Here is a 14,904-nt window from a genome sequence, read left to right on the forward strand (position 1 = left end):
AGGATTTTACATTGTCAGAAATTGATGGCCTAACAGGGTTTAAAATTCCTGCAAGTCTGGCACATTACGTGGTGCTTTTGAAAAGCTAGTGCTAGACAAGCCTTGCTGCTTTCCTTAGAATGTGATGCTGATGAGAAGCTGCTGCGGTTTTTGTTCAAAGCTGATTGGAGCAAGCTGAGGCAGAGTCCTCTAATATACTTATTGTATGTCTTCCAAGAATATTGAATATAAACATCTGGTACTTTAGAAGCCAGAGGCTGGTGAAAATGCTTATCTGAATGTGAAATGCTGCTTGTTTATTTAAACAGGTTTCTATTAACAGTTCAAGATAAACATGCATGAAATGGAAGTGATCTGCCTGTTGTTAATGATTTTTCAGTTACTTAATCTCTCCTGAAAATAGAAGCTCTCCTATTCCCCTGGTAACTGATACAGCTCATCATTTAGAGCTTTTATCTCAACAGTGAGCAGGGAAGTGGATGCCATATCCTTTCTGATGTGTTCCATAGTAGAAAAGGGCTGGGGAGGAGCTGAGTAGTGTATGGCTGCTGCAGCTTTTTGTGCTGAAGGCAACTTCTGGAGTTGCTTTGCTGTATTGCAACTGATAGGAATAAGGTCAATGTGTATGATTTGAAAATAGTAAGTAGAGTTTTGGGTGAGCCCCTGTCAGCATAGCTTATGGGTGGATGAGATCCCCTAAGTTCTGGTTGTCTAACATCTTTTCCACTAGGGTGCAGAGTACTGTGCAGTTTGTATGTTCTTGGAAATTTCTCTTGTCTTGTACAGAAGGTGAAAAGTATATTCCGAGGAAACTCAGAGCTCATTAGCACCAGTAGGATATTCTTTTATCAATTTCATGCTCTGTTACTGACCGTGTAGTAACCTTGAATTCACCATCACAAGCTGCTGTAGAGACAGCAAGCTCAGAAAGGAATTAGACACTTCCTCACAGCTGTCCATGAAAAAGGAAGAGGCAAAGATGAGCCTTCTGATCTCTGTAATGCTTTGGCTGTTGGGTGATGTGAGAGACTTCCTTCACAGGGTTGCAGCTTTTTGTCCCTCATGGCTTGGTTTACTTCTTGCAGCTGGTAGAGAACATGAGCCACAATCTGAGTGTTGGTCTGATCCATTGAAAGCCTGGAACTCAAAATAAGTTGTCGCTGGGAATGGACTTCTTGTTTTAAATGGTTTTGTTTTTTTTTCATTTACCCTTGGTCAAGCTGTCTCATTTGGAACTGGATGTTGTAAAACCTCTTCACCATTTTACTATATTTCATCTAGTTAAACCCCATGGTAATTGCAGAGTACCCTCTAGGAAGGACACTAGTTGGCCTGCCATAAATTTGGATGTTACATTAGTAATACTTGTGTCCTCTGTGGGATATTGGTGTTAACTGATGATTGATTAATATGCAGATCATGTCATGGTCCACTGAAGGCGAGTAACGGTGCTGTGTGTAACACAGCTTCATCTCTTGCCTGTCACTTCTGGGTTACTGAACTATTTAATACAGTAATTTTCTTCCCAGAACTGCTCGTGGTCTATCAGCAGCACCCAGCAGATACCATTTGGAAATATTACAGTTTTTTGGGGAAAAGATATACTCATTTAGGACCAAACTAATGGACAACAGAGTAATATGCTATTGAAGTTGTTTTCAGGTTAATAAATTAATCTGGCAGGTTTGCTGTCTTTGCTGTAGGTTGGGGGTGTGTAGGTTGGAGGTTGTTTTGCTTGTTAAGGGATGATTATCACTCTGAGCCTGTTCAGATTAGGGTCATATATAAAACCTTATTACTGGCTACTGTTAGTCTGAATTTGGAAGTATCTGCAAAACTTAAACTGAAAGTTGGTGTTTTGCTTGTGCTGCAAAGTAAAATTTGTGAGTTAGGGTAGAGGGGAAAAAAAGAGTGGTAAATAATAAAATTCTTCCTGTGATCGTCAGTAGGATTTTTGCATTTAACCAGCTCATTTAAAATGAATGAATCTATTAGTGGTAGCCCAAAGGCTAATTTAGTCACAACTAGAGTATAATTTGCTTGCTATGTCTTCTGATTCAGGAGGTGGCTGAGAGAGAAGCATCGTATACCTGCAGGAGGGTAATTTTGTTTGCTGTATAACCATGGTTATTATGTTGAGAGTAGCTATAAAATAGAATGAAATTCACACTCTTAAATCTGGATAACTCCTTACTACCATCAGTCTAGTCTCTTTTCTTTGAAGGGAGAATAACTTCCTTTAGGATAGCATTAGCACAGTAACACTTGTTATACGGATTTAGCTGTCTCTTACAGGGTCAAGCATTGAGGTGATACATTGATGAGTAAGGTGTTAATATTTATCCTTAAACTAAGGTCAAGTTAGCTCAGTCCAGACTGAAAATGACTGGTCAGTGACTGTTATATTCATTAAAACAAATAGTGTGTTCCATCTCGGTGGAATATGTAAAAACATCCTGTGTAGTGAACTGCAGGGTCAAAAGTAATACTTAAAAAGGTGTGCAGGTATCTTGTCATCTAGTACGTTCTTGTTCTATTTCTCCCTTGGATGTTGGTGTGTCATGCAAATTATGCAGTGAATAAAAACAGGGTTTATTGAAATGTCAGATTCTGTTGGTTTTATGCACTACCGACATGAAAATGTTCTTTGAAGCTACTTTTATAAACCTAGTCTTAACAACTTAAGTTTTCTTTATAGGTGTGTATACTCAAAGGATATTCCTGTGGAGATACCTTAGGTATGTTTACGTGTTTACTGCTTCAGTGTAGCCACGGCTTTACCAGGTATCTGCTAAGAGTTACCTGTGTGGTAAATATCTGCCACACCTGAGTGCCTCAAAATTCTCTTGAGCAAATATTTTTAGAAACCATATAGCAAAATCTCTGACAGTCCATTTGTTTTATTTGAGTCGTCTCACTGAAGGTTTCCTTTACCTTCGTGGGGTGATGCGCTTGAAATGCAAGTCCACTAACAAGCTGCTCAGTTTGCAATCCTGGTCAGGCTCACCTTCAGAAGCCAACTCAACTTGTGAAGTTACTTGACATCAATTTACAAAACAGCATGGCTTTGCTAGGATTGGGGTCTGTGTATTTCAACCCAGCAACCTTGAGATTTCACTACCTTTGGCAGAATTCTTACTTGCATCTCTCAGATAAGTTATAGAACTACTCCCTAAGTGCTATAAGGCACAGACAGTAGGAAGTGCAGAAGGCTGAAATACGGCTCCACTGGGGGGCGTTTATAGCAGCCTCACCTGTTTTCCTGAAGACCTGATTAATAATTTCGGAGTTTCTAAAACTGTTCAGCCAATAACAATCCTGGTGTTTTCTGACTAATTTGCAGTCAGTAAAATGACATCACAGCTAAAGATTTATTTTAAAAAGGAGTAAAATCAACTCTTAAACCACAAAGGTGAGTGTCTGAATTGCACAGATGCCAGCTGAGAGCTTTGCTTGGTTTTGACAAGAAACATGCCTCAGAGGTGAGGTAGAGGTATGCACTACAGTTAATGACATTCAATGCTTCCGGGAGGTGCTGTTTACTTTCAGAAACAGTGAGATCAAACCTGAGTTCAAATCCTTGTGCTATTCTTTACCTGTCATCATTTTAAGTAATTATTGAGTCTGAGGACATTCAGACTCCCAAAATTCTTTCAGATGTACTTAAGAGAAGTGTGTATTTGGAAGCCCAGAGCAGCTGCCTGCCTGGCTGATTTTATCTGAGAAGTCGCTAGAACTGATTTTTGTTAGGAAGCTGTTTTGTATTTGCCTGTCATTCGTAAGATGTCACGCTTCCAACATTCACTTACCTTTGAATATGTTGAAGGCTGAGTGCAGTTTTTTGACACTGAGAAAACGGCTCCTCTATTTTTTCAGTTTTAGCATGTGACTATTTTGTAGATGCTGTGTTAGTAATCTCAGTTTTTGCCAAAGTTGTCATGTGAGTTCTGAGATCTGATTTTGTCACATACTGCTTCTGATCACGACATTTTGGTCAATACCAGTTTTTAGAAGCATGACCTGTTCCATCTGCAGGCACCATCTCTCTGGGCTGAGTACAACCAGTAACAAAAGACTGTTGGAAAATCTGAAATGCAGTTTCATGGTTTCTTTCCCAAAACCAAGAAATCTTAGAGCTTGGGGGTGGGAGTAGAGCCCTGCCCATCACCACAGACCTTTGTTTGTCTCTCCTGTTTCAGTTATGAGGATGCAGCTCAGTGGTTGCAGGGCTCTTATGAATATTAGTTACAGCAGTGCGTCCTTCTACTAGGCCAGGAAGCTGTTGCTTGCTGCAAATGAATGAAGGAGCATATACCTTGTCATAGGGTAAAGCAGCTGGAACAGTGTGTACAGGGCAGACTTGGAAGAGACTTAGTTCTTCAGGCAGTTTTCTTGAAGAAATTGGCAGCCCTCGAAAGAGATCTGCCAGATTGGTAGACTTGCTATTTCTAAGTTATCTAGCTCATTTATTTAACAAATTCTGTTGTGCTCAGCAGTATTGTAATAGTGAATAAATCCATAGCCCAATTTAAGTATTCTAGGTAGCTCAAACTTGTCACTACCAATATTGTAGCTATAGAGAGGTTTCCATGTCTCATCGTTAGGCTGGAACTTCAGCCACTCTTCCAGAAATGATTTCATATCAGAACTTTTCTCTGAGTTGATTTTGTGGGGATTTTGGGGCTTGCTTTAATACAGCTTAATAGTTCCATTTTAACTCTGTCTGGTGTAAGATTGTGAATGTCAGTGAAATTGTAGATTTAAAGATGCTTGTAAGACCGCTCTTGGTGATCTTCATCCTGTTTTGGAAACAGCGTTTATTAGTTGGTGAATCGCTTTTTCCTTATTCTACTCTCTGGCCTTGAGATTGGAATGCCTATGGACAAGGAAGAAATAAAGCTATTAAAGATAACAAACCACTCCTGCTTTGCTAGCCTGGAAGTTTTTGTATTTACATTAAATGACTGAATTTCAATGTGTTACAGTTAATAAAACTCACCAGAGTTGCTTGTAGTACACAGTAGAACATTAATTTACATAACTGTATTATTTCTTCTCTCTGTATGTGTTCTATCTTCTGTGTTTTCACTTTAATGTTTAAAATATAATTGCTGTCTCTGATAGTTAGGTCCTGTATAGGACAGTTGCACTTGAAGTTTTGACATACTGTATGAATTGTACATCTTAAGGCTAGGAAAAAAAAACTAGTTTTGCATGACAGCTCATGAGATGAAGTCTACAAACTTTTTTATTTCCTCATCAGGAAGTATTGATGAAGATGTTGTGGTGATTGAAGCATCTTCCACACCCCAGGTCACTGCTAACGAAGAAATAAACGTTACCTCAACAGACAGTGAAGTGGAGATTGTTACCGTTGGTGAGAGCTACAGGTGGGACTTGCCTCTCTTGGTCTTAACATGGTTATGCTGAACTCAGTGTTTGTCACAAGGGGGAACCTATGTCATTAAAAGTCCATAAGGTGGTGTTTCAGAAATTCTCATCAGCTGATCCAGTTTGCATTTGTGGTTCAAAAAGCCAATTGCCTTTTGTAACAGTACCACCAAAACAAGAGCAGCATCCCTCCTCTCAGTTTTACTGATGTGTTGGTGTCAATTTCAACAAGGATGACACCAAACCAATGGGGAATTTAAATTTTAGTCTGTTCAGATTGGTAGACCTTGTAACATGCAGACTTCTCAAAGGAACTGTTATTATTGTTGCTATTTAAAGATCGTAATGGAATGGTCAGATAAAGTGTGAGCCTATTAAGAAACCCTTTACCTCAGGCTTCTGGACTTCACTGTGGAAACTTTCAGCTGAAGGCTTCATGAGAAGATTAAAGAAATTGTTTTGTTTATGTTGAAGAATGTCATGATTCTATGTGATTTAAACAAAAAAAGTACAGTAATAGAAGAAAATCAGGGAGGTTTTCTATGGTAAAGAAGAGTCTTCAGTTCAAATCTTGATCCCAGAATGCCTGGAAATGTCTTTTACGCTATGAACATAAAGGAGTTCTTATGTAGATTTTTTTGTGGTTCAAGCACATCTGTTTTGCCAAACCACAACGTAAAGACCAAAGGCAGCTGTTGGAAGCCTTAATGGTAGTTCAGTATAAAATTGTAAATGCAGTAAGCAAACTGAACATTATGGTTACTATTTAAAAAACTCACCATAATACTCAGAGCAAAATAAATGCTTTCCCTTCTTCTCTCTTTTTTTTGTATAGGTGAGAAAATTTTCTCTATTTTAGAGAAGGTAAAAGTGCATTCTTGGGTGAAAATCATCCTCTTCTGATGCTCTGTAGTGCTACCGGCTCTTCTCTGTGAAATCTAAGGCTAAGCTTTATACCTGCCTGTCATTTGCATTGAATAATCTAGAACTAAAACTTTTCCAAAGAATGAGTTGAGTAGCAGTGTGTATGCTTTTAACAGAAGAACTTACAGAATGCAAACTAATGTAAATGATTAGATTTGGAAAAGTGTATGTCATTTCTGGAGTAAATTGTGAAGTACTTAAAGGCACCTGGGAGGTAAATTTCATTCTGGAATGTCAGTATGACATGCAAAACATACACGTGGGTCTACTTAGACTTCCTCTGAATGCAAACCTTAAGAAAATGTGCTTGCATGCAATTGAAATGTAAGCCAGTTGAGACTGTAGCAAGCATAGTTGTTGCACTACTGGAAAACTCCTTGCTCTCCTTTGTTAGAGAAGTGAAAGGAATACAGGAAGAATAGAAATGTTGACTGAACTCTGTGGTGATTTGTGCAGTGAGTTTTGTTTTTAGCAAAGTAATTCCCTTTTCTTCACTGCTGAGTTACTGAAGTTTGTGTATGTTGTTTTTCCAAATTGGAAAATGGAGGTATTTGGTGTGAATAGGAGAGTCGGTGGTAAATATCTTTCAGTGAAATATCCTTTTCCCAATTAATGATAGTAATCTCTTAGCTTAAACTTCAAAGCATCATTGACTTGAGCATTCAGATTTGTGTGACTAAATTAAGTAGGATGGATGCTGTTAGTCTACAGGGAAAAAAAAAATCCCCCATTTCCTTAGGAATGGTACAGGCATAGGATTTCCTTTTCTCAAGCTGCATTTCACTTGAGCTTTGTTAAACGTTACACAAAGCTGTGTTTATTCTTTGAGGGCACAAGGGAAGTAATATTCACAAGATAAATATCCAAAGCAATCTCTGGACTTTAAAAGTTCAGAAATGATCCTCTGAAAACACTGACACAAATTAATGCTCAGAAGATCTTAATTGTTACAGGTTTTTATCATCTTTGCTCTTCTATCACCATTCATAGATCTGCTGTTTCAGACTGTGTAGGGGTGGTGTAAAATTCAGAGAATCTTAGATTTCTCTAACAAAGTAGTAACATTAGGTATAGCTACTGCATGACTGATGCCGTAGGGTTTCACAGTGATTTGTTGTGTGTTTTTTTTTTTTTGTTAATAAAATACCAGTATTTAGTTCATAGGATTACATGTTGGACACTTTCCGTTAAGTTATCTGGTGAAGTCTGAAATAGTGCTTCTAAATACCCTGCCACGCCACACTCACTAGATGTGTATTTCAGCATAACCAAAATGCTTTTTTGTTATTAAAAAGGGGGAAAAAAACTTAAACAGCTTCTGAAACATTGAGGAGAAAAAATAGTAAATGTAAGGTTTGGGTCAGTACTTAAGGCGATGTGTTTTTAAGGTCTCGTTCAACTCTTGGTCACTCAAGATCCCAGTGGGGACAAAGCTCTAGTACTCACGCTTCACGGCCTCAAGAACAGCGGAACCGCAGCAGGATTTCCACAGTCATACAGCCACTGAGACAGAACGCAGCAGAGGTAGTGGACCTTACGGTGGATGAAGATGGTAAGCCACATTGGTCTCTGAAGTCTCTTCCTTTTTTAGGGGCAGGATGATCAGTGGAGCATTAATACTTTATGCACATCCCAATGCACTGCATGATGTTATGATGTGGAATACCGGTAACCAAAAGTCATAAAACCATGACAAAGGGGATAGGATAGGATAGGACAGAATTGTATTAACTCTGTTGTACCATTTAGTGGAAAAACTGTGTGTAATAGTAATTCATAAAGAACTGAACTAGTAAAGGATGCTCTAGGCTTCTGAAATTGTAATGTTCTGTGGTTTCCTATCATTAAAATCCACTAAGTTTGGCATTCAGGCTTTGTGGTGATGATAATTTTCAGAGCAATTTCCAGGCATTGTCAAAAGGCTGTGGAAGAAGTCTGAACCTGATGTGATGGTGGTGCTGGTTGTTCAGAAGGGAGGATGTATTAACTTTTTTAAAAGGAACTTTTTTTGGTGACAGTTCCCTCTCTGAGCGTGTCAGAAGCCAATGTCTTGCAACACATATTTTTACTAAAAAAAAAAGTGATCATCTTACTTTCTACGACATCTTCTGTTCTTAGGCGTGTCATTACTCACTCTGTCAGTAAGGAGAAATTTCAAATATAGTCAAAAGCAGATTTTTTGAAACAATTTGAATTGTGTCACAAAATATCTTTAAAAAACAGTGTAGCCTGTGCACCGACGTGTGGTCAAGAGCAGCATTTATCAAGTAGTGTATTTTCCCTCACCCTGTAAAATATATTGACTACTTAATGTGTACTGAGACTAGAAAAAAAGTTTATGTTGCTGGTGCCTGTAATACTGTGCGTCAAGAGTGGCTGAAGCTTATAAGGCAGTTCAGCTAGTTTCAATGTTTTACAACCTTGCTTAGTTATCCAGAACCTTTCCTGTGCTTTGTAGGCATTGAGAGGTGGTAAGAAGTCATAGAATAACTTAATCACAGAATGGTTTGCCTGTTATTTATGGAAGACTTCAGCAAATACGTGAGCAAATGTTCACACACAAGTAAAACAATTCACTTTTCTATTTTATACTCATTTTTATATCTGACTTTCTCAGCATCTGGCAAGGCTAGCGTGTATTGTAAGAATAATTTTAAACCTACAGATATCAATTAAAAAAAATCTTAACAACTTTGAAAGTTTACAGAATGTGAAAACTTTTCTTTTTCCTGCCAGAGCCAACAGTTGTGCCAACCACATCAGCTAGAGTGGAGCCTCAGGTCGTGAGTTCTGCTTCCAGTAACAGTTCTAGTTCGTCTACCTCAGAGCAGGCCTCTGATGCAGCTCCAAACGTCTCCACCAGCCAGCCTTCTGCAGCGCCAGAGACAACTTCTAGTCTTCCCAATAGCAGCACTGCTGGTACTTCAGCTGGAGGTACAGAATAAGAGAGCTTTCTAAATTGGTTTATTGCCTGCCAGTACAAGAGCAGTAGAGGAGGCTAAACAGATAGCGGTGAAAAGTTAAGAGTGAGTGTGAAAAGTGGAGAGGAAAAAAATCTGGAAAAGATGATTGATTTCACAGAAACACAGGATGTCAGGAGTTAGAAACTACCTTGAAAGATCACCTAGTCCTGTCCTGCTGCTGGAGCAGGAACACCTAGATTGGGTCCAGGAATGTGTCCAGGTGGGTTTTGAATGTCTCCAGAGAAGGAGACCTTAAAACCTCTCTGGGCAGCCCATTCCAGTGTTACATTAATCTTACCATGAAGATGTTTTTTCTCACATTTATGTAGAACCTCTTATATTCCAGTCTGCACACATTGCCCCCTTTTCCTGTCATTGGATGTCACTGAGAAGAGCCTGGCTCCATCCTGACACACATGCTTTACATATTTATAAACAATAATGAGTTCACCCCTCGGTCTCCTCCATGCTATTCCCTCTTTGTGGATGCTGGACTCTCTCAAGCAGTTCCTTCTTCTTGAACTGAGGGGCCCGGAATGGGACACAGTATTCCAGATGTGGTCTAACCAAGGCATTGTAGAGGGAGAGAAGAACCTTTCTCGACTTGCTGACTACAGCCCTTCTAATGCACCACAGGATGCTGTTGGCCTTCTTGGCCACAAGGGTGCACTGCTGGCTTGTGGTCATCCTACTCTTCACCAGGACCCCCCAGGTCACTTTCCTTTACACTGCCCAACAGGTCAGTCCCCAACCTATGCTGGTACCTGGGGTTGTTCTTGACCAGATGCAAGACTCTATGCTTGCCCTTGTTTATATTTCTTTAAATTTCTCCCCGCCCAACTCTCCAGCCTGTCTAGGTCTTGATGGTGGCACAGCCTTCTGGCATGTCAGCCTCTCCTCCCAGTTTTGTGTCATCAGCAAACTTGCTGATAGTGCGCTCTATTCCCTCATCCAAGTTGCTGATGAATAAATTGAACGGTACTGGTCCCAGTAGCAACCCTTGAGGGACTCCACTGGATACAGGCCACCAACTGGACTCTGTCCCATTGACCACAGTTTTCTGGCTTCTTTCCTTCAGCCAGTTCACAATCCACATCACTGTCCAGACCACGCTTCCTCAGGTTATCTGCCGGGGTGCTGTGGAAGATGCTGTCAGATGCTTTACTAAAATCAAGATAGACCACACCCACTGCTTTACCCACCATCTATCCACCTGGTTATGTCTTCATAAAAGGCTATCAGGTTGGTTAAGCTTGAGTTCCCCTTAGTGAAGCCATGTTAACTGCCCCTAATGACCCTCTTCTCTTATCCTTGATAAGCCTAGAGACAGCACTGAGGATAAGTTGTTCCATCACTATTCCAGGGAAGGAGGTGATACTGACTGGTCTATGGTTGCTTGGGTCTTCCTTCTCGCCATTTCTGAAGACTGGAGCGACATTTGATTTCTTCTTGTTCTTACAACTTAACAAAGACAATGGAGAATGGACTAGCAATGACTTCTACCTCAGCACCTGCAGGTGCATCCATCAGGACTCATGGATTTATGGATGTTTGGATTACTTAATTGAGCCTTAACCTCAGTCCTCATTAACTGAGGCAAATTCTTCCTTGATCCTGACTTTCTCTGTGGCCTCAGGGGTATGGGGCTCCAGTAGTACAGACAGAGACAAAGGCGTCATTTAGTAACTTGCCTTCTCTGTATTTTCTGTCACCAGGGCACCCACTTCATTCATCAGTGGGTTTATATTGCCTCTAGCATTAGTTTTATCTGCAAGGTATTTAAAGAACCCCTTTCTGTTGTCCTTGACCCCTCTTGCAAGGTTTAATTTGAAGGAGGCCTTAGCTTTCCTAGTTGACTCCTTAAATCCTCTGACAGCAGTATCGTAGTCCTCCCAAGTGGCCAGTCCCTCCTTCCATGGTCTGCAGACTCTCCTCTTCCACTTGAGTTTGCCAAGCAGTTCCCTGTTAACCATGCAGGTCTCCTGGCTCCCTTTCTTGACACAGATAGATAAGGTTGTTCAGGAGCATTTTGCATCTCGTTGAGATGGCTCAGTTATAACTGAACAACAGTCCTGTTTCTGAGGAGACAGAATATAGTTCACTGGGAATGCAATCTTCCATTACAGTGTGTTGTGTGTTTTTTTTTAAATGTGCATTGCGAGGAAGTGAAGGATGCATTTAGAATCCTTAAACCCATAGATGAAAGCACGTCTGTATAAATCTGTATAGAAAATGATGTATAAAAGAGTTGATTGTACAGGTGGTACTTAAAACTTTACTGAGACATGACTACTCGTCCCTCCAAGTCAGATGATGTACAAAAAAAGCTGGATCAAAATAGATCTGTTCACACTAGCCACAGAGATGATCTTTCCTCCTTTCTTAAATTATTGGAATAATAAGATAAGTGTTAGTTTACTTCCTCTAGTCATTCCCATGAATATATCCACCTGAACTATTCATTTTTGGTTCATTTGACAAGCATAGTAAAATCTTGTTTATTTTTTCCTCTTTATTCCAGTTTGTTTTATTTTAATCTAGATCTATTTTCCAATTAGTTAATTATTTAATACCAAAGATTTTTCAGATGTTGTTTTTTGGTGATCAGCTTTACTAACTTCTTCAATCTTGGCTTTAATTTCAAGATGATACAAGAAGAACTGCATCTAATACGACACTGGAAACCGGCCCTCCAGCCATGCCAAGGTTACCATCATGCTGCCCTCAGCATTCTCCATGTGGAGGATCTTCACAGAATCATCATGCATTGGGGCACCCACATACAAGCTGCTTTCAGCAGCACGGCCACCACTTTCAACACCACCACCATCACCACCACAACCCTCACCCAGCAGTTCCCTTGTCTCCTTCATTCAGTGACACCAGCTGCCCTGTTGAACGACCTCCTCCAGTGCCTGCACCTTGTGGAGCGAGCAGCAGTTCTGGCACCAGTTACCATGACCAGGCAAGTTTCATTTTTATGAGTCTTTCTTTGTAAATCCAAGTTATTATTTAAGTATGAAAGACTAGAATAGGATGCTGAATTGTGGGTTATTTTCATGTTCTATGGTAGATATTTTAGGAGGGAACTAAAAGGAAAAATTAAGTTATACTGTATGGGCACAAAAGGAAATGTAACAACAAGCCATAACCCAATAAGTAATCATTGACAACTGATGTTCTCCTGGTGACTGTAAGATGATATTATTTTATTTTGCTATTTAAGCAGAAAAACCATAAATACTTTGCATTATACTGTACAGATTGTAGTAGTTCTGTAAAAAGCTGTGCTGCTTTAGAATTGAATGTTTCTTCCCTTAATATTCTGTTCATGAAAGGAAAAATTCTCTTCTAAAATCATTTTATTTTTAAGACTTTAACTAAAATCACAAATCTAAAACAGAATGGTTACAAATCCTAAGAACAATACTGTGGAAATGTAATTTACTGTGTGTGGAACTATCAGTCTGTTTTATCTTACTGCATTAGGCACAACTAAAAATGCTAAAGCATGTTGTTTGCCTGCAAATAATTTAATGCACAGTAGCTCTCACATACATGTCAGTTCATCTATCATAGTATTTTTTGGCTCAGTCTTGTTTTCAGGTTCAATAATTTAGAAATAAGAAATGCTAACCATATCTAAAGAATGTTCCAGAATCAAGTCTCCAAACTTAAAAAGCTGGATTCCAATTGCTTGAGATCACATTTACTCCTATTTTTATCATGTTATATTTGAGGATAACTTTGTTTTCAGTGGCTGAAGAATTGCTTGAAAAAAAAAAGATAATTTGTTTATGCAGCAGGCATTGCCAGTAGACTTAAGCAGCAGTGGTATAAGAAGTCATGGAAGTGGTGCTTTTCATGGAACATCTGCTTTCGACCCCTGCTGTCCTGGTTCTTCATCTCGAACTGCAATTTATGGGCATCAGACTGGTGCTGGCCCAAGCCAATCGCTAACAATAGATGGATATGGATCAAGTATGGTTGCACAGCCTCAGCCCCAACCTCCTCCTCAGGCATCGCTTTCTTCCTGTCGCCATTATATGCATTCTCCTTGTAAGTACTGGCTGTATGGGGGGAAGAGGAAAAATAATCTTCCCTGACAGCATAATAAAAGTTTACTACCTTCTTGCTTTGATCTTAAAACCAAGTTAATCTTATGTAGAGGAATTAAACAGAACCTATGGAAAGTTTAAATATTTTCTTGTGGAAGTAAGTTTTTGAGTGGCAGGTCTTGTTAATGTTTTTTAGACTTCAAAAAATGTAATTCCTATGAAAATAATAATTTGTATTTTAGTAATGTTTTTTTGTTTACTTCCCCTGGTTGTCAGAGTTGTGCTTGAGCAGACTCAATCAACTCTCATCTGATTTCTTTTGTCTTATTGTGTTTACAAAATATTGGGTTGAGGGGAAAAATCAGAATATTTAAAGTAAAATTTCTTACCATGCATGACCTTGTAAGCATTTATCACAGGTAGATTTTTTTTTTGGCCAACATTAACAAGTAAAGTAGTAGTATTTGAAAGTGTGGATTTATAGGAAATATCACTGAAATTACATATTCCCATGATGCTGTTGTTTATGTTGGTGTAATAATGTTGAAGCACTTGTGTGAAGATACTGGTTTTACAAATTCAGCCCAGAAGCTGCTTTTGACAGGATTAAAAGTTGCTGATTTCTTCATTGCAGATGCTTCTTTGACCAGACCTCTTCACCATCAAGCTTCTGCATGTCCCCATTCTCATGGAAATCCTCCTCCTCAGCCACAACCTCCACCCCAAGTAGATTATGTTATCCCTCATCCAGTGCATCCCTTCCATCCTTCAATCTCCTCTCATGCATCTTCTCATCCTGTTCCACCTCCACCACCAACTCATCCTTTAGCCAATGCAGCTGCTCCGATTCCCCAGCATCTTCCGGCAGCGCACCAGGCTATATCCCATCACATCCCTGCAACAGCTCCTCCAGCACAGAGGCTTCATGCTCATGAAGTGATCCAGAGGATGGAGGTCCAGAGAAGAAGAATGATGCAGCACCCAACGTATGTCACAAATGTACTCAGAACAATAACTAAACATATAATTCGTTTCTCTCAGGTTTGTAAAATACTGCATGTGAATCTCAAATTGTAATTGCATGGCTAGGAACTGTTAGTGTTAAACCATGGTAAGAAGTGCCTTTAAGTACCATTGTGGTTGAGTGAGCATTAAGACTGAACTTGTTCCATTACTTCTCTCAGTAACGTCTACAGGTGAGGAAAGAAGCCCAATGAATGTGGCACAGAAGAGAAACAAAGCTTATGTTTCTCTTGCCCGTTAGTTATCCTCCAGATAGCTAGCTCGAATTCATTTGTATAGCTGAACAGCCTAGGAAGTATGTCATAAGCTCCTTCCAAGTATGTTCCCTGGAATTGTCTTTTGCCATTTTGGTACTTTTTAAATCCTTTTTACATTTAACTAATACTTTAAAATAAAATTGACATATAAGAGATGGTTTACCAGGTTTAATAAAGATTTAATCCTAAATACCTACATATACCTTTACTGCACCTTCACATCTTTAGAAGAAAAGGAAGAGACTGAATAATGCTTATGAAAATATGACCAGTGTTGATTTGTAGTGA

The 14,904-nt window shown here is 39.4% G+C and overlaps 1 protein-coding gene across 4 annotated transcripts in view; it reads left to right on the top strand.

The window, feature by feature from the left end:
- Positions 1-14,904, top strand: part of RNF111 (ring finger protein 111) — a 49,188-nt gene that overhangs the window by 18,827 nt on the left and 15,457 nt on the right. For 3 of the 4 annotated variants that reach the window (XM_072345241.1, XM_072345240.1, XM_072345243.1), the window contains exons 3-8: positions 5,264-5,390; positions 7,704-7,867; positions 9,052-9,249; positions 11,924-12,243; positions 13,082-13,337; positions 13,971-14,322. In XM_072345241.1, coding sequence (XP_072201342.1) covers positions 5,264-5,390; positions 7,704-7,867; positions 9,052-9,249; positions 11,924-12,243; positions 13,082-13,337; positions 13,971-14,322 — 1,417 coding nt within the window. The remainder of the gene's footprint in view (positions 1-5,263; positions 5,391-7,703; positions 7,868-9,051; positions 9,250-11,923; positions 12,244-13,081; positions 13,338-13,970; positions 14,323-14,904) is intronic. The other variant, XM_072345242.1, reaches the window with a different exon arrangement.

This window comes from Excalfactoria chinensis, chromosome 10 (assembly GCF_039878825.1).
Source record: "Excalfactoria chinensis isolate bCotChi1 chromosome 10, bCotChi1.hap2, whole genome shotgun sequence".
Classification (NCBI taxonomy): domain Eukaryota; kingdom Metazoa; phylum Chordata; class Aves; order Galliformes; family Phasianidae; genus Excalfactoria; species Excalfactoria chinensis.